The 19,789-nt window shown below is 37.6% G+C and overlaps 3 protein-coding genes across 4 annotated transcripts; all 3 read left to right on the top strand.

Annotated features, from left to right (window-relative positions):
- Positions 1 to 372: 372 nt before the first annotated feature.
- On the top strand, positions 373 to 1,406 carry LOC308692564 (proteinase-activated receptor 1-like; the record flags this gene model as incomplete). The annotated part of the gene is made up of 1 exon (XM_081368694.1): positions 373 to 1,406. One exon carries the CDS (start codon positions 373 to 375, stop codon positions 1,345 to 1,347), a length of 975 nt encoding a protein of 324 aa, XP_081224820.1. The 3' UTR covers positions 1,348 to 1,406.
- A 3,407-nt stretch (positions 1,407 to 4,813) lies between these two features.
- On the top strand, positions 4,814 to 12,697 carry LOC308692565 (proteinase-activated receptor 1-like; the record flags this gene model as incomplete). Its single annotated transcript, XM_081368695.1, has 7 exons — positions 4,814 to 4,874; positions 7,559 to 7,615; positions 8,598 to 8,654; positions 9,339 to 9,389; positions 9,524 to 9,637; positions 11,413 to 11,472; positions 11,679 to 12,697. The coding sequence occupies 7 exons, from the start codon at positions 4,814 to 4,816 to the stop codon at positions 12,695 to 12,697; spliced, it is 1,419 nt and encodes a 472-aa protein (XP_081224821.1).
- Positions 12,698 to 15,175: 2,478 nt separating this feature from the next.
- LOC308692257 (proteinase-activated receptor 1-like) lies at positions 15,176 to 19,355 on the top strand. 2 transcript variants are annotated; one of them, XM_081368094.1, is made up of 9 exons: positions 15,176 to 15,333; positions 15,848 to 15,907; positions 16,147 to 16,212; positions 16,457 to 16,510; positions 16,729 to 16,794; positions 17,209 to 17,268; positions 17,490 to 17,552; positions 17,967 to 17,999; positions 18,228 to 19,354. In XM_081368094.1, the coding sequence occupies exons 1-9, from the start codon at positions 15,261 to 15,263 to the stop codon at positions 19,256 to 19,258; spliced, it is 1,506 nt and encodes a 501-aa protein (XP_081224220.1). In that variant the 5' UTR covers positions 15,176 to 15,260; the 3' UTR covers positions 19,259 to 19,354. The 2 variants fall into 2 exon arrangements, with proteins under 2 accessions (XP_081224220.1, XP_081224221.1); XM_081368095.1 differs by lacking the exon at positions 15,176 to 15,333 and adding an exon at positions 15,389 to 15,616 and having other exon boundaries at positions 18,228 to 19,355.
- Positions 19,356 to 19,789: the final 434 nt, after the last annotated feature.

Here is a 19,789-nt window from a genome sequence, read left to right on the forward strand (position 1 = left end):
TTATGAGAGCTTTCACTAATGGTCTTTTGTATTAATTACAGATTCTGACTGCATTCTGCATCCTTGCTACTCTAACTCGAACTCTTCAACGTATAACAGTAATATGCAACACAATCTCATGACAATTTGTATTTATGTTTTGCAGAATTGATGTGTATAAACTCGAATAATTTCATTCATAAAAGTTTTTGTACGCTCTGCTTACACCCCACTGATGGTAATGTTTAGGGGTGGATCTCATGCTTACTTTTTTTTTAAATAATTGTATTTTTAATAGTATATGACCTTCACTCATTGTGTTTTGTGCTGGTTACAGATTGCTGTGAGCATATTTCACTTATGGATTCCAAAATGCCACTAGAAATACCCGCGATGTGGAACATCTCAGGCAAATCTGTTGACTTTCTCAAAGGCTTGATGGTCACGCGCGTCATGCCCTTGTTCTACATCTTCGTCATCCTCATTAGTTTGCCCCTGAACGCTTTGGCCTTGGTGACGTTCACCTGTAGGATTAAAGTGAAGAAACCAGCTGTGATCTACATGTCTCACCTGGTGTGTGTGGACCTGTTCTTCGCCCTGTTGCTGCCTCTGAAGATCCACTACCAGCTGAACGCTTCAGATTGGGTGTTCGGTGAGGTGGCGTGTCGTGTGCTCAGTGCTGCTTACTACTGCTACATGTACTGCTCCATACTCCTGATGATGTGCATAAGTGTGGACAGACTGCTGGCTGTGGCGCTTCCCATCACCTCTCAAACCTGGAGGAGCGCAAGGAAAGCCACGTGTGTGTGTGTGCTGGTCTGGCTTCTGGCGCTCGCTGGTACGGTGCCACTTCTCTCAATGAGACAAACGCTCAAGGTTGAGGATGTGGGCGTCACTTGTCATGATGTACTGCGCCAAAACGACCCTTCAAGGCTGTATTATGTGTACCTATTCTCCATTCTCTCCTGCCTCTACTTCTTCTTGCCACTGGTTATCACCTTAGTGAGCTACTTTACTATCATATATGTACTCAGTGCAAAGTCTGAACGCTTAGCAACTTCATCATCACCTTCAGGCATTCGAAGGAAAGCTGTGATTATGGCTATTGCTGTGCTGATTGAGTTTGTGTTGTGTTTTGCTCCAACCAATGGCATCCTGTTGTACCACTATGTTGGTTTAGCTACAAGTAGAAACATCGGGGAGGGAGATTCATCATATGCTGTTTACCTGTTGGCTGTGTGTTTGGGGAGCGCGAGTGTTTTTCTGGACCCTCTTCTGTACTACTACGGCTCGTCTCAGTGCAGACAGCAAATGAGATCTGTGTTTTGGTGCAGAAAGGCAAAAAGAGCGAAAACAGCAAACACATGAAATGCTCTGACTACAGCAGCACAATAGAAAACAAAAGTCTCTTAAAGAGCTCTCTTAAAGGGGTGGCTGCTTATGATTTCACTTTTCTAACTTTATTTAGTGTGTAATGTTGCTGTGTGAGCATAAACAACATCTGCAAAGTTACAAAACTCAAAGTTCAAAGCAAAGGGAGATATTTGCATTTAAAGAATTTTTTTTTTTAAGGACTACAACAAATGGCTGGTAGGGACAACACCACATTAGTGACATCACCAGCCCTAGAATTTACATAAACCCCGCCCCCTGAACACAGTTTATAGATTATCTGTGGGGTATTTTGAGCTAAAACTCCACATACACACTCTGGGGACATCAGATACTTATTTCACATCTTGTGAAAAGGACATTATACCACACCTTTAAAACAACTGCCATATTCTTGCTTGACAAGTTCTTTACACTGTACTCAGAGCCATAGAGAGAAAGAGTTGCGACACTCTTTGATGTCGCCGCTATGGCTGTCACGTGGTTCATGTAAGCCCCAATAGTTCCAAAACATACGCTGGCTGTCATGTTCTTCTATGGGACAGACAGCAGCGATTGCATTATTGAACGGTAAATATAAAATAAAACACACCCCAAGTACTTTTTCAGCTGTTATTGCATTTTGTTAATGTCAGTTTTGCATTTGGAGACAATTTTTAGGCTATATTTTTGGAGGGAAAAGCTTAGTGATCATTTTCGCATGGGTAGTAGCACTGGCTTTAGCGGCTCTAACTTAACTTTTCCATATCATTCATCTGATGATGGACGTCTCATGATATTTATTTTAGCACAACTGGGCTGTATTAGGCTATTGATTCCCGTGATTTTGCTTATAAATTTTGATTCAGCCATTAGCCTACCTTCGTGATCACGCAAAGAGGTCTGCCGTGGCGGTCCGTTCAGAGTTCGCTCAAGCTAGCTCACTTCTTCTGATGAAAGTGGCCACCCCAGGACCACAACATGAAACATTATCATGTTAAGACTAAGAATATTATTTTAATATTAAGCCATACACATTATCAAAACTATAACAGATTAAAAACGAATTTAAGCATTGCTGATACAAATGAAGGTTTTCCAATAAACTATTTTTATTAAACAATGACAGACAATAAAAAAATGTGCTTGTGTGAAAAAGAAAAGCAAAAATCAGGGGCAGGTGATCCATGAAACAGACAGGACTGGTGATGGCCATAACAATCCTAGAGGTCCAGCATTGTTCTCACAAGCCGCTTCACTCAAGACAATAAAACATAATGAAAAGTTAGTATATCCCAAAAAATTAAATTAAATAAAAGTTGCTATAAAGGTGGCAGCGATTCATTACCGAACTCTTAACTGACGAAGTCGCGCTAACTAGCTCAGTTAGCAGGCAGTGCTTGAAAATTGGTTGAAACAGCTAACATAAAATATAAATAATTACGCTGTGCATGTACAAATGAAGACCAGTATAAGCATCGCAAAGGGCCTCTGATACAAAATAAACAGTTGACAATTCAAAAGAGGTCTATTTCAACAACTTAACTCTGGAACAACTCGACTCGCAGCAATGTAAGTGAATGGGGTCCAACGCCAAAATGACAGTGTTTGGAACTATTCAGATCTTCAAATCCCGGAAGTAGGCGGTTATAAGCGCCGCCATTATTTACAACGGAGGTCTATGGGAGTGTCGCAACTCTTTCTCTCTATGGCTCTGACTGTACTTATCTGCCAGTATTAACCGATATGGAATGAAGTGTTCCTACATGATGTGTTAGTGTGTTAGTAACTTCTCTGTATGCACTCATATATTATTCAATTTACTTATGCAATAATTTGCACATAATTTGATGCACTATATTGACAATATATGTAGCTACTGTGTTAAAGGGGTCATATAATGCTACATGCACTTTTACAAGTTGATTGTACTGAAATGTGTGTTGGCAGTGCCTGTACACAACCATCATAAAATTATAAAAATCCATCCAGTGTTTTTTTTTTAATCTTCTTATATGTTTTCCCCTCTCTCAAATCAAGCCGTTCGACCGTGTGACATCACACGGTCGGACGCCCCTCCCACGATAGTTGATTGACAGCAGCGTTTCAACACAGACCTGCCCTCGCTCGTGAGCGAGCTGTCAATCATAGTCCGCACTGTCATTGTTGATACGCTGGAGCACTGTCTATGAGCAGAATGGCGTCTGAGCGATTGTGGTGTTCTGTTCTTGGGTGTAATAACGAACACAGCATCATTTTGATGTTCCTAAATCCGAACCGCTGAAGACGCAGTGGCTGAGTTTGTTTTCGAAGGGAATATTCCCCACGATCAACGTCAATGCTTTAATGTTTGCGCGAATCATTTCACCAGACTGCTTTACAAACGAGGATCAGTATAAAGCTGGTTTTGCTAAGAAGCTGCTCCTGAAAAAAGGATCGGTACCAACTATTCGTGTTCCTGCTGAACCTCCAGAAGAACAAGTGAGTGTAACGTTTTATTAACCTTTATATTAATATTTATATTAATCTTTGCAAATCGCTTGCACGCTTCACAATGAATGCGGCTGTTTACACTCAGGGTACATTACAGCATGTTTTCTATGTACGACGTTCTCAATATAATTCATAATCCCATGTTTATAATGAACAACGCGTTATGGTTATTGTGTTATTATTACAAACGGTGTACGCACAGAACACAGGGGCGGGGTGAGCAAAGCTCATTATCATTTAAAGACACATGCACTGAAACGGAGTGCTGAAACAGAGCTGTTTTTGACCAGGTAAAATTAGTGTTTTCTTACAATACTAATGAGAATTTTTAATTAAAGTATATTACAAACTTTTAATTTAGACCCGAAAGAATCATATTAGCTTGAATGAATAGCAAAAATGGCATTATATGACCCCTTTAAATCAGTGAAGGTTTTGGAGCACTGTTTATAATGCATAATATATTATCTGTAGGCAATTTCTTTATGTATATAATGTATTTCACCCATATCCATCTATGAGATATAATCATAATAAATAAAACCTATAATAGCCTACCATTTGACTGATGCCAATTGATTATTGATTTGACATATTTTGGTTCTGCATATGCACAGAGGCTGCGATTGAGCAATATTGCAGTGTTAATTCATATTTCTACCTAAACAGCCCCATTAGGTATGCAGTGAAACATAAGAAGGTATATCTTAAGCAGCTTCCTAGGTATGGTTCGGGGAACACGCCTAGAAATGGAGGATCAGGGGGAGGGATGGGGGGCCAGGTCCACTAAGGGGAACAAGAACAGTGAGTGACGGCTTAGCCGACAGCCAGGAAAAAATAGACAACTCATCGGGGGGCCAGGGTAGAGACGACCCCTCGGGCGGCCACGGCGGAGACTTCCACTCAGGCGGCCAGAGCGGAACAGACAGTGCATCGGGCGGCCAAGGCGGAGGTGACCCTTCCGGTGACCATGGTGGAGATGACCCCTCGGGCGGCCACGGCGGAGACTTCCACTCGGGCGGCCGTTACTGGTAAGTTTTAGCTGCGTTTTGCATAAATAAATAGCTCACTGTTTCGTTTTTTGCAACATTTTTTTCCCAACATTTTTTCCTAGTTTCCTAGTCTAATTTGTGCTCATTCATGTAAAAATGTATCACTTGCAGGGGCGGATCTAGAAAAATATTTATGGGGTGGCGAGAGGGGGGCAGGAATTTTTGAGGGGTGGCAACTGGCAACATATGGCAGACGTATATTACTAGACGGTATTACTATTACCAATACTCCTTATCGATCCGAAATAATTTTTCCCCTTTCTTTTTAATATAACAAAAAGAACCGATAATAATATGCTATGTATAAGAGGTAAAAACGATATAAATACTGTTCGTTTTCTCACACAAACCACTCGTTTCGTGTCTTAGGCCATCAATGTGTACATACGATGGGGAATTGTTTAATTTGGACGATGGGGAATTGTTTTAATTTGGACTCTGTGCATGCTCTTTAATTTGGACTCTGTGCATGCTCTTTGAGACAGTAACCATAAACCTGCATGATATGACTGTCAGACAAGAACGGTTTGACCTAAAAATATCAAAATTGAAACTACTGCGGAAAAAAAGACACCTACATCTTGGATGCCCTTCAGGTAAGCTAAACATACCAAAATTTAATTTCAAAGTGAACTATCCCTTTAAATTGCAGTGTCGTTGCTTCTGAGTGCAAAGTCAGTAAACGAGGCGAGAGGCAAGAGGCTCGGGAACGCGCGCAGTCATGATTTCGCATTAAATCCGACCCGGAGCCTTCACATAGAAATAGGAATACTTGCTTTCAGAGGTAATAGCAAAACCCGCCAAGTGGATCATTTTAATGTGAGATTACAACCCCTTCACACACAGGCAATAAAAAAGGATTCATTTTAGTAGAAAACTACATATAGCCCCTTTAAATCCTTTTTGATCACTGCCGAGCACCGTTCGTAAGATGTACACTTTTATTTCTGAAATGCTGGAAAGTATTTACAAGAACAATATTTAAGCAGCTTCCTACATATGGTTCGGAGAACAGGCCTAGAAATGGTATACCTTTAGTTAAGTTATACCTTAGAGTCTTATAGCGCGCTAAGAGACAACGTTATTGGGAAACGCAGCTCAAAACATTTATTTGGGGACACTCCCTAAATAAACGATTAGCTAATAGTCTCAGGAGATTTTTTATATTTTACAAAAAAAGAAAAGAAAAGAAAAACATATCTTCCACGTTCACTTTAAAACGCCGCACAACAAGTGATTCTTTCCAGAATGAGGTGTTGGCTTCAGTGAACAGATTAAAATGAATGTCTGGCGCTATGGCAAGCCGTTTTAACTTTTATTCATTTCCATCTTGATATCAACAATTCAATTTTTACTAGTTAAAATGATAGTTATTGATATCAGGAATTAGATTTCTACTATAACAATGGCATTTTTTGATATCAGAAATTACATTTCCACTAGTAACAATGCTAATTCTTGATATCCACAATTAAATTTTCACTAGTTAAAATGCTAATTCTTTATCAACAATTTAATTTCAACTAGTAAAAACTATAATTCTTGATATCTGTAATTGTATTTTCACTAGTGAAATGTCGACATAGGCTGCCATTCAAAATCCATTGTTTAATTCCAATTTCACAAATCAGAAATACAATTTTTACTAGTAAAAACCTTTATTTTTGATATCAAGAATTAAACTGTCACTAATTGAAATGTCTATTCTTGATATCAACAATTGAATTTCTACTAGTAACAATGTTCATTTTTGATATCAATAATTCAATTTTCACTAGTGACAATGTTAATATCATGATATCATGAATGTGATCGTTACTAAGAAAGCCATTTCTTAAATGCCATTTCATAAATAATATTGATATCAGAAATACATTTTCAGATATCAAAAATGAAAAAATGTACTAGTAGCAATTAAATTGTTGATATCAAGAATAGACATTTCAACTAGTGACAATTGAATTATTGATATCAGTAATTCACATTTTTACTTGTAACAATGTAATTACTGATATCAAAAATTATATTTATTAAACAATTGATTTTGAATGGCAGTCTATGGTGACATTTCGCTAGAGAAAATATAATTACAGATATCAACAATTACATTTTTGATATCAACAATTACATTTTTGATATCAACAATTGTTGATGAATTCAATTGTTGATTCAAAATCAAGTAAATTGTTGATATCAAAAATGTTATTCTTGATATCAACAATTAATATCCTGGAAATGAATAAAAGTTAAAACGGCTTGCCATACTGGCTCTGGCTCACAAATCAGTAGCTAATTCACTAGTGCCTATAGATTCTGAAGTAAACGTCTGACGATATCAGATGCTCATCATGGGGATTAAAATAATCTTGCTTTTAGCTGTAATTGCTCACACGTGCACCGGCAACAATAACGGTTAGTAGATCAATAAAATCATTAAATCAATATGCATAAAATGTGACTTGTAATTTAATACCTTGCTGATGCGTAATTTAAAGAGTTTACCAAAAATGCTAATTCTGTCATTAATTAGGCTACTCACCATCAAGTTGTTCTTCAGATCACAAATTAAGATATTTTTGATAATATCTGAGATCTTTCTGTCCTTCTATTGACAGTTTTAATAGTATATGACCTTCACTCATTGTGTTTTGTGCTGGTTACAGATTCTGACTGCTGTCCGGATATTACTGACACTGTGAAGAAAGACACAAGTTACAAAAGTACCCTAGGTAATTTAAAGAGTTAGTTCAAGCAAAAATGCAAATTCTGTCTTTAATTACTCACCATCAAGTTGGTCTTCGCATCTCAAATTAAGATCTTTTTGATGAAATCTGAGACCTTTCTGTCCTTCTATTGACAGCTACACAACTACCAATTTGATACATCAAAAAGTTCATAAAGAGATTGTAAAACTATGAATTGAGCAGTTTGATCAACATTTTCTAAAGAGAAGTGATCGCTTTATATGATGAACAGATTGAATTTAGTATCATAGCTTGTATCAGCAGGCCTAGGCTACTATAATTTGTTTCGGATGAAAAGCAAAGAAAGCCTTTTCTCAAATGTGTTCAAATGTTTTCTCCTGATTATTCTCTAGTGGTGTAATGAGAGCTTTCACTAATGCTCTTTTGTGTTGATTACAGATTCTGACTGCATTCTGCCTCCTTGCTTCTCTAACCCCAACTCTTCAACAACATATAACAGTAATATGCAACACAATCTCATGACAATTTGTATCTACATTTTGCAGAATTTATGTGTATAAACTCGTATAATTTTATTCATAAAAGTTTTTGTATGGCCCGCTTACACATGGTAATGTTTAGAATAGAATAGAATAGAATGAGGCATTTATATAGCGCTTTCATATGTACTACTGTACACCCAAAGCGCTTTACAATCATATCAGGGGTCTCTCCTCAACCACCACCAGTGTGCAGCATCCACTTGGATGATGAGACGGCAGCCACAGAACAACGGCGCCAGTGCGCTCACCACACACACCAGCTATAGGTGGAGAGAGGAGAGAGAGTGATAGAGCCAATTCAATGTAAAGGGATTATTAGGATTATTTTGTGCTGGTTACAGATTCTGACTGCTGTCCGGGGGTTTAGGGGTGGATCTCATGCTGACTTTTTTTAAAATAATTGTATGTTTTAATAGTATATGACCTTCACTCATTGTGTTTTGTGCTGGTTACAGATTCTGACTGCTGTCCGGATATTACTGACACTGTGAAGAAAGACACAAGTTACAAAAGTACCCTAGGTAATTTAAAGAGTTAGTTCAAGCAAAAATGCAAATTCTGTCATTAATTACACACCATCAAGTTGGTCTTCGCATCACAAATTAAGATCTTTTTGATGAAATCTGAGACCTTTCTGTCCTTCCATTGACAGCTACACAACTACCAATTTGATGCTTCAAAAAGTTCATAAAGAGATCATAAAACTATGAACTGAGCAGTTTGATCAACATTTTCTTTAAAGAGACGTGATCGCTTTATGATGAACAGATTGAATTTAGTATCATAGCTTGTATCAGCAGGCCTAGGCTACTATGATTTGTTTCGGATAAAAAGCGAAGAAAGCCTTTTCTCAAATGTGTCCTAATGTTTTCTCCTGATTATTCTCTAGTGGTGTAATGAGAGCTTTCACTAATGGTCTTTTGTGTTGATTACAGATTCTGACTGCATTCCGCCTCCTTGCTTCTCTAACCCGAACTCTTCAACGTATAACAGTAATATGCAACACAATCTCATGACAATTTGTATTTACGTTTTGCAGAATTGATGTGTATAAACTCGTCATAAAAGTTTTTTCACGGTCCGCTTACACCCCAGTGATAGTAAGGTTTGGGTGGATCTCATGTTTACTTTTTTAAAATAATTTTATGTTTTAATAGTATATGACCTTCACTCATTGTGTTTTGTGCTGGTTTCAGATTCTGACTGCTGTCGGGGTATTACTGTACATGTGAGGAAAGTCACAAAGGGTTAGTTCAACCAAAAATGCAAATTCTGTCATTAAATTCTCACCATTAAGTTGGTCTATAATTTCATTCATAAAAGTTTTTGTACGTTTTAATAGTATACGACCTTCACTCATTGTGTTTTGTGCTGGTTACAGATTCTGACAGCTGGTTTGGTATTAATGCCGTGATGGAAGCCACAAGGTTAAGGTGGCCAGACTCAGAGTTGATAGTAGAAAAAATTCCTGAGCCTGAACTTTTTCCCCTGGGAGGTAAGCCAAGATACATGCCCTGATCAACATAATTGTCAAGCAGATTCCAGGGGTGTGCTCCCCTGGGAGAACATTTTGATAAATAGTCCCTTGGCAAGGTGCTGTGTTTTCACACTGCCTGCATCCTCGTCATAAAATCGGACCAGTACATTTAGAATCTTATTTGGGGTGGAACGGTACACAGACATCACGGTTCGGTCGAGTTCGGTACAATGGAGGGAAAAGCAAAACAAAAATGCAGAAGGCAATTTTTTTTTTATTGTGCATGTCTCAGGCTGTTCCACCAAAGGAAAATAAATGTCTTAAGCCTTGTATTTTTTAAATAAGTTTTATTAATAAAGTAAAGTCATAGAACCAGTTTATTTGTAGTGCACTGACAATAGTTTTATATAATTAGTTTATTAATTAAATAAATAAAAAGACAAAAAGACCTTGAGAGTTTGGTAATTGTACCTGAACTAATTTAAAATTAATTTGCTATATTTCAGATCAATATATTTGTTTTCCTTAATTTTAATTAACACTAACTTATTCTCATCTTAATTATAAATAGTTTATTTCTGTATAAAATAATACCATTAAAAACACATTTGATTTTCTATTTAATCAATGTAGAATGTGTAACTTAAAAATAAACAGATTAGTGCTCTGATTAGGACAAGAAATGAAAACCAATGCAATGTGATGAATGTCCAAAAGACGGCACAGACAGACTGTTTTTAAATGGGGTTGGATAAATATTTTCTGCTTTTAAACAGTGTGTGTGTGTGTGTGTGTGTGTGTGTGTGTGTGTGTGTGTGTGTCAAGTCAAGTCATCTTCATTTATATAGCGCTTTTAACAATGTAGATTGTTTCAAAGCAGCTTTACAGAGACAAGCGTATAATTTAAGGTAACAGAGATTGTTTTGGCTTTATAGCGGTTCTTTAATAAAGTTATTTTCCAGCTAAAGTTAGTTTTGATTGATTCACTTCCGTCGCAACGATCATTTGTTATTAAATTAGAGGCCGCTAAGACGACACAATTCTCTCTACACAGACTTTAAACGCAAACCTGTAAGAAACGCTGATGGCGTTCATATGCGCATTAAGAATTGGCTCTATAGTTATGTGCGTTAGAATATATGTGCGCAGGTTTGTAATTCCCTACAAACCAAGCCTAAACAAAGTACTGGTCTTTCCTTCTAAATTTTTATACAGAATTTTATTTTATTTTGTCACTTCGGGGTAGGACCGCGAAACGAATTTTCCGGACAATGCTTTATCTGTAGAGTGGTAAAGGGATCCTCCATAGGGAGAGACTAGTTGGCACTTCAGCACTGCGTTGTCATCAGGTCCAGGCCAAGGGCCTTCGTCAGATCTGGATACGGCCTGGATCCGGCAGGCTACGGGAAAACCTCGGGATAAACACAGACACTAAATTTAGTGTAGATGCCATTCTTCTCATGATGTAACGAGTACATCAGGATTTATGGGAAGTGTTCCCGGTTCCAGCTGACCTAATCTATGCAGCCTAACATTGAATTATAGAAGTCTATAATGTATTATGTGAAAGCTAGGTCAAAGAGATGTGTCTTTAATCTGGCTTTGAACTGACAGAGTGTGTCTGCTTCCCGGACAATGTTAGGAAGATTGTTCCAAAGTTTTGGTGCTAAATAGGAGAAGGATCTACCGCCAGCAATCGATTTTGATATTCTTTGTCAGTGGTTCTCAATTCCAGTTTATTCTCTAGTGGTGTTATGAAAGCTTTCACTAATGCTCTTTTGTGTTGATTACAGATTCTGACTGCATTCTGCCTCCTTGCTTCTCTAACCCGAACTCTTCAGCAACGTATAACAGTAATATGCAACACAATCTCATGACAATTTGTATTTACGTTTTGCAGAACTGGTGGCTTGTGTATAAACTCATATAATTTCATTCATAAAAAATGTTGTATGTTCCACTTACACCGGTGGTAATTTTTAGGGGTGGATCTCATGCTTACTTTTTTTGTTTTAATAGTATATGACCTTCACTCATTGTGTTTTGTGCTGGTTTACAGATATTTCTCTTATGGTTTCCAAAACGCCACGAGAAATACCCGCGATGTGGAACATCTCAGGCAAGTCTGTTGACTTTCTCAAAGGCTTGATGGTCACGCGCGTAATGCCCTCGTTCTACATCTTCGTCATCCTCATTAGTTTGCCCCTGAACGCTTTGGCCTTGGTGACGTTCACCTGTAGGATTAAAGTGAAGAAACCAGCTGTGATCTACATGTCTCACCTGGCGTGTGTGGACCTGTTCTTCGCCCTGTTGCTGCCTCTGAAGATCCACTACCAGCTGAACGCTTCAGATTGGGTGTTCGGTGAGGTGGCGTGTCGTGTGCTCAGTGCTGCTTACTACTGCTACATGTACTGCTCCATACTCCTGATGATGTGCATAAGTGTGGACAGACTGCTGGCTGTGGCGCTTCCCATCACCTCTCAAACCTGGAGGAGCGCAAGGAAAGCCACGTGTGTGTGTGTGCTGGTCTGGCTTCTGGCGATCGCTGGTACGGTACCACTTCTCTCAATGAGACAAACGCTCAAGGTTGAGGATGTGGGCGTCACTTGTCATGATGTACTGCGCCAAAACGACCCTTCAAGGCTGTATTATGTGTACCTATTCTCCATTCTCTCCTGCCTCTACTTCTTCTTGCCACTGGTTATCACCTTAGTGAGCTACTTTACTATCATATATGTACTCAGTGCAAAGTCTGAACGCTTAGCAACTTCATCATCACCTTCAGGCATTCGAAGGAAAGCTGTGATTATGGCTATTGCTGTGCTGATTGAGTTTGTGTTGTGTTTTGCTCCAACCAATGGCATCCTGTTGTACCACTATGTTGGTTTAGCTACAAGTAGAAACATCGGGGAGGGAGATTCATCATATGCTGTTTACCTGTTGGCTGTGTGTTTGGGGAGCGCGAGTGTTTTTCTGGACCCTCTTCTGTACTACTACGGCTCGTCTCAGTGCAGACAGCAAATGAGATCTGTGTTTTGGTGCAGAAAGGCAAAAAGAGCGAAAACAGCAAACACATGAAATGCTCTGACTACAACAAACGGCTGGTAGGGACTGCACAACATTAGTGACATCACCAACCATCAAGATTATGCTAATCAATGACTAGAAGATAACTACACATAAACATACATTCATCAACTAACCATTCAGAAATGTCCTGTTGCTTCTACATGTTGTCACTTCTTATTGAGTCTCTCCATCATTGTCTGACTCCGGTTTGAACATAAAAGGCTAAACGTTTTTGAAATTTTCAGTGCATGTGTGTGTGAGGTAAAAGGTCACAAGCTGTTGAAGCTCCGCCCCCTGTGCCGGTAGCAACAGCTCATTTGCATTTAAAGGGACAGACACCAAAACGGTGTGTTTTTGCTCACCCTCAAAAAGTGACAATTGTAACATGCTATATAAAAATATCTGTGGGGTATTTTGAGCTAAAACTTCACATACGCACTCTGGGGACATCAAAGACTTATTTTACATCTTGTGAAAAGGGCATTATACCCCCCCTTTAAAACAACTGCCATATTCTTGCTTGACAAGTTCTTTACACTGTATTTATCTGCCAGTATTAACCGATATGGAATGAAGTGTTCCTACATGATGTATTAGTGTGTTAGTAACTTCTCTGTATGCACTCATATATTATTCAATTTACTTGTATATCATGCACTATATTGACAATATGTAGCTACTGTGTTAAATCAGTGAAGGTTTTGAAGCACTGTTTATAATGCATCATATATTATGCTATATTAACATACATATATAAAGTATGTCACCCATCCATCTATATTGATAAATGAAATATAAACGATGAAACGATGAAAGGGCCCTCGCACTCTTAGCTTTACCTAATGTTGCAGGTCTATAGGCTACGAATATAATTCAGAAGTTTTAATACATTCACCCAGACAGTGTTCAATTAGGCTAATTCAAGTGTTTTCATGCCAAGAAATAAAATTGTCATTACACTGATTGTTAGATTTTTATATTATTATATTATATTATTAATTTAATTAAAGAGCGCTTTTAAAAGGCCAGTGAAAGCATACTGTAGGCTAAGTCCTAGGCCTATTCGGACGCTAATTGTTTCGTACGATATTTTAAACATTTATAGGGGTAAATCGGTGATTTTAGTGCCGTCCGAATCCATAATATCAGTGTTTTTCTCACCCAACCCGTGTAAAAATCCCTGGCCAAATTACTGTTGACAAACAGGTCGTGTGGTCGCCGTCTGAATCCACATCTCTGAGTTTACAACAAGAGATTCAAAATCCACTGTTTAAATCATTTTTGATCACTGCCGAGCACCATAAGATGTAGGCTACACTTTTATTACTGAAATGCTGGAAAGTATATTACAAGAACAATATGTCATCGCAGCTCCAACTCAGCGAACAAAAATGGGAAAGAGAAGAAAGCACGTAAAAATTAAATTATTATGACAGCAATAGGCTATATGATAGCTACAATTTAAAAATAAGTAGGCTAAGCTATTATAGTTTGGATTATTTTTATGCAATTTCAACTATTTCTAAAGTGCTTCTTTTATAAAGAACACCTAATGCAGTGAAACAACCCCTGAACGAGAGAATAATTGATTCTCGAGCCATCTATATAAACCAATTCAGCACCAGATTCAAATGAACAACTGGCACTATGGCAAGCCGTTTAAACTTTTATTCATTTCCAGAATGCGAATTCTTAATATCAACAATTCAATTTTCACTAGTTAAAATGATAGTTATTGATATCAGGAATTAGATTTCCACTAGTAGCAATGCTAATTCTTGATATCCACAATTAAATTAGTTAAAATTCTAATTCTTGATATCAACAATTTAATTTCAACTAGTAAAAACTAATATTCTTGATATCTGTATTGTATTTTCACTTGTTGATATCAACAATTGATTTCTTGTTGAAATTCCAATTTCACATATCAGAAATACAATTCTTACTAAAAACCTTCATTTTTGACATCAAGAATTAAACTGTCAGTTGAAATGTCTATTCTTGATATCAACAATTGAATTGCTACTAGTAACAATGTTCATTTTTTATATCAATAATTCAATTTTCACTAGTGACAATGTTAATAACTGATATCATGAATAAGAAAGCCATCTGAAATAATATTGATATCAGAAATACATTTTCAGATATCAAAAATGAAAAGTTTTACTAGTAGCAATTCAATTGTTGATATCAAGAATATACATTTCAACTAGTGACAATTTAATTATTGATATCAGTAATTCACATTTTTATTATAGGCCTATAATGTAATTATTGATATCAAAAATTATATTTCTAGTAAGAAATCAATTTTTGATATCAACAATTGATTTTGAATGGCAGCCTATGGTGACATTTCACTAGTGAAAATATAATTAAAGATATCAACAAGTAAATTGTTGATATCAAAAATGTAATTATTGATATCAACAATTCATATCCTGGAAATGAATAAAAGTTAAGACGGCTTGCCATATTGCCATACTGGCTCTGGCTCACAAATCGGACGTCGCTAATTCACTACCTGTAGATTCCGGAGTAAACGTCTGACGATAGAGACAGACAGATGCTCATCATGGGGATTAAAATAATCTTGCTTTTAGCTGTAATTGCTCACACCTGCACTGGCAACAAAAACGGTTAGTAGATCATTAAATCAATATGCATAAAATGTGACTTGTAATTTAATAAAACGTGACTTGTAATTTGACTTGTAATTAATGCGTAATTTAAAGAGTTAACCAAAAATGCTAATTAGCTATGACATTAATTAGGCTATAGGGTACTCACCATCAAGTAATTCTTCGGATCACAAATTAAGATATTTTTTATGAAATCTGAGATCTTTCTGTCCTTCTATTGACACTGACCGCTACAACTACCAAGTTGATGCTTCAAAAAGTACATAAAGAGATCGTAAAAGTAGGCTAATTCATATGAATTGAGCATTTTTTTTTTTTTTTTTTTAAAGAGACGTGCACGTGATCGCTTTATATGATGAACAGATTAAATTTAGTATCATAGGCTACTATGATTTGTTTCGGATGAAAAGCGAAGAAAGCCTTTTCTCAAATGTGTCCTAATGTTTTCTCCTGATTATTCTCTGGTGGTGTAATGAGAGCTTTCACTAATGCTCTTTTGTGTTGATTACAGATTCTGACTGCATTCTGCATCCTTACTTCTATAACCCGAACTCTTCAACAACATATAACAGTAATATGCAACACAATCTCATGACAATTTGTATTTACGTTTTGCAGAATTTGTGGCTGTGTATAAACTCGTATAATTTCATTCCTAAAAAAATGTTGTACGGTCCGCTTACACCGGTGGTATAATGTTCAGTGGTGGATGGATCTCATATTTATTTTTTATTTTTTTAATAACTGTAGGGCTATGTTGTAATAGTAGCCTATATGAACTTCCCTCATTGTGTTTTGTGCGGGTTACAGATTCTGACTGCTGTCTGTGCATTATTGATATGATGGATCAAGCCAAGAGAATCGTGATAAATCCAGGTGGGTCGCTCAGACTGTGTTAGACATAACGGCAGTTTCACATGGGACGCTAAAAGTGCAAGTCATAAGCCGCGTTACCATTACCCTTTAAATTGCGCGAATTGAAAATACGCCCAATGGAAACACGTCAATATGGGTAATGGAAAAGCGGCATTTTGTGTAATTTAATGTGCCCAAATGTTTTCTCCTGATTATTCTCTAGTGGTGTTATGAGAGCTTTCACTAATGGTCTTATTAATTGCAGATTCTGACTGCATTCCGCCTCCTTGCCACCCTAACTCTTCAACATCGTATAACAGTAATATGCAACACCATCTCATGACTATTTGTATTTACGTTTTGCAGAATTGATGTGTATAAACTTGTATAATTTCATTCATAAAAGTTTTTGTACTGTCCGCTTACACCCCAGTGATGGTAATGTTTAGGGGTGGATCTCATGTTTACTTTTTTTTTTAAATAATTGTGTTTTAATAATATATGAACTTCACTCATTGTGTTTTGTGCTGGTTACAGATTCTGACTGCTGTCTGCGTAATACTGTGCCTGTGATGGACCCCACAATTTCTGAAATTATACTCGGTAATTTAAAGAGTTAGTTCAACCAAAACTGCAAATTCTGTCTTTAATTACTCACCATCAAGTTGGTCTTCGCATCACAAATTAAGATATTTTTGATGAAATCTGAGATCTTTCTGTCCTTCTATTGACAGCTACTCAACTACCAATTTGATGCTTCAAAAAGTTCATAAAGAGATCGTAAAACTATGAACTGAGCAGTTTGATCAACATTTTCTAAAGAGACGTGATTGCTTTATATGATGAACAGATTGAATTTAGTATCATAGCTTGTATCAGCAGGCCTAGGCTACTATAATTTGTTTCGGATAAAAAGCAAAGAAAGCCTTTTCTCAAATGTGTTCAAATGTTTTCTCCTGATTATTCTCTAGTGGTGTTATGAGAGCTTTCACTAATGCTCTTTTGTATTGATTACAGATTCTGACTGCATTCTGTATCCTTGCTTCTCTAACCCCAACTCTTCAGCAACGTATAACAGTAATATGCAACACAATCTCATGAAAATTTGTATTTACGTTTTGCAGAATTGATGTGTATAAACTCGAATAATTTCATTCATAAAAGTTTTTGTACGATCCGCTTACACCCCACTGATGGTAATGTTTAGGGGTGGATCTCATGCTTACTTTTTTTTTTTAAATAATTGTATGTTTTAATAGTATATGACCTACAAACATTGTGTTTTGTGCTGGTTACAGATTCTGACAGATGGTGGGGTATTACTGCCGTGATGGTAGCCACAATGTCCGAAAGTACCCTAGGTAATTTAAAGAGTTAGTTCAACCAAAAATGCAAATTCTGTCATTAATTACTCACCATCAAGTTGGTCTTCGCATCACAAATTAAGATATTCTTGATGAAATCTGAGACCTCTCTGTCCTTCTATTGACAGCTACACAACTACCAATTTGATGCTTCAAAAAGTTCACAAAGAGATCATAAAACTATGAACTGAGCAGTTTGATCAACATTTTCTAAAGAGACGTGATTGCTTTATATGATGAACAGATTGAATTTAGTATCATAGCTTGTATCAGCAGGCCTAGGCTACTATGATTTGTTTCGGATAAAAAGTAAAGAAAGCCTTTTCTCAAATGTGTCCTAATGTTTTCTCCTGATTATTCTCTAGTGGTGTAATGAGAGCTTTCACTAATGGTCTTTTGTGTTGATTACAGATTCAAACTGCGTGTATCCATGCTACTCTAACCGTGAGTCTTCAACAACGTATAACAGTAATATGCAACACAATCTCATGAAGATTTGTATTTACGTTTTGCAGAGTTGATGTGTTTAAACTCGTATAATCTCATTCATAAAAGTTTTTGTACGATCTGCTTACACCCCACTGATGGTAATGTTTAGGGGTGGATCTCATGCTTACTTTTTTGTTTTAATAGTATATGACCTTCACTCATTGTGTTTTGTGCTGGTTACAGATTGCTGTGAGCATATTTCACTTATGGTTTCCAAAACGCCACGAGAAATACCCGCGATGTGGAACATCTCAGGCAAGTCTGTTGACTTTCTCAAAGGCTTGATGGTCACGCGCGTCATGCCCTCGTTCTACATCTTCGTCATCCTCATTAGTTTGCCCCTGAACGCTTTGGCCTTGGTGACGTTCACCTGTAGGATTAAAGTGAAGAAACCAGCTGTGATCTACATGTCTCACCTGGCGTGTGTGGACCTGTTCTTCGCCCTGTTGCTGCCTCTGAAGATCCACTACCAGCTGAACGCTTCAGATTGGGTGTTCGGTGAGGTGGCGTGTCGTGTGCTCAGTGCTGCTTACTACTGCTACATGTACTGCTCCATACTCCTGATGATGTGCATAAGTGTGGACAGACTGCTGGCTGTGGCGCTTCCCATCACCTCTCAAACCTGGAGGAGCGCAAGGAAAGCCACGTGTGTGTGTGTGCTGGTCTGGCTTCTGGCGCTCGCTGGTACGGTACCACTTCTCTCAATGAGACAAACGCTCAAGGTTGAGGATGTGGGCGTCACTTGTCATGATGTACTGCGCCAAAACGACCCTTCAAGGCTGTATTATGTGTACCTATTCTCCATTCTCTCCTGCCTCTACTTCTTCTTGCCACTGGTTATCACCTTAGTGAGCTACTTTACTATCATATATGTACTCAGTGCAAAGTCTGAACGCTTAGCAACTTCATCATCACCTTCAGGCATTCGAAGGAAAGCTGTGATTATGGCTATTGCTGTGCTGATTGAGTTTGTGTTGTGTTTTGCTCCAACCAATGGCATCCTGTTGTACCACTATGTTGGTTTAGCTACAAGTAGAAACATCGGGGAGGGAGATTCATCATATGCTGTTTACCTGTTGGCTGTGTGTTTGGGGAGCGCAAGTGTTTTTCTGGACCCTCTTCTGTACTACTACGGCTCGTCTCAGTGCAGACAGCAAATGAGATCTGTGTTTTGGTGCAGAAAGGCAAAAAGAGCAAAAACAGCAAACACATGAAATGCTCTCACTACAACAGCACAATAGAAAACAAAAGTCTCTTAAAGATCTCTCTTAAAGGGGTGGTTAATCATGATTTGACTTTTCTAACTTTAGTTAGTGTGTAATGTTGCTGTTTGAGCATAAACAACATCTGCAAAGTTACAATGCTCAAAGTTCAAAGCAAAGGAAGATATTTGCTTTTAAAGAAATCACTTTTTAAGGATCACAACAAACGGCTGGTAGAGACTACACCACATTAGTGACATCACCATCCCTAGAATTTACATAAATCCCGCCCCCTGAACACAGTTTATAGATTATCAAGAATATACTAATCAATGACTAGAAGATAACTACACATAAGCTACATTAATTCATTAACTAACCATTCAGAAATGTCCTGTTGCTTCTACATGTTGTCACTTCTTCTTGAGTCTCTCCATCATTGTCTGACTCCGGTTTGAACATAAAAGGCTAAAAGTTTTAGAAATTTTCAGTGCATGGTGAGAGTGAGGTAAAAGGACACAAGCTCTTAAGTGCCGGGAGCAG

This window comes from Scardinius erythrophthalmus (genome assembly GCF_964197995.2).
Source record: "Scardinius erythrophthalmus genome assembly, chromosome: 6".
Classification (NCBI taxonomy): Eukaryota; Metazoa; Chordata; class Actinopteri; order Cypriniformes; family Leuciscidae; genus Scardinius; species Scardinius erythrophthalmus.

Coding starts and splice junctions, on each gene's coding strand:
- LOC308692257 (XM_081368094.1), top strand. CDS start 15,261: ATGCTCATCATGGGGATTAAAATAATCTTGCTTTTAGCTGTAATTGCT. Junction 16,213..16,456: donor GAGAATCGTGATAAATCCAG/GTGGGTCGCTCA, acceptor TATTAATTGCAG/ATTCTGACTGCATTCCGCCT. Junction 16,795..17,208: donor AATTTCTGAAATTATACTCG/GTAATTTAAAGA, acceptor TATTGATTACAG/ATTCTGACTGCATTCTGTAT.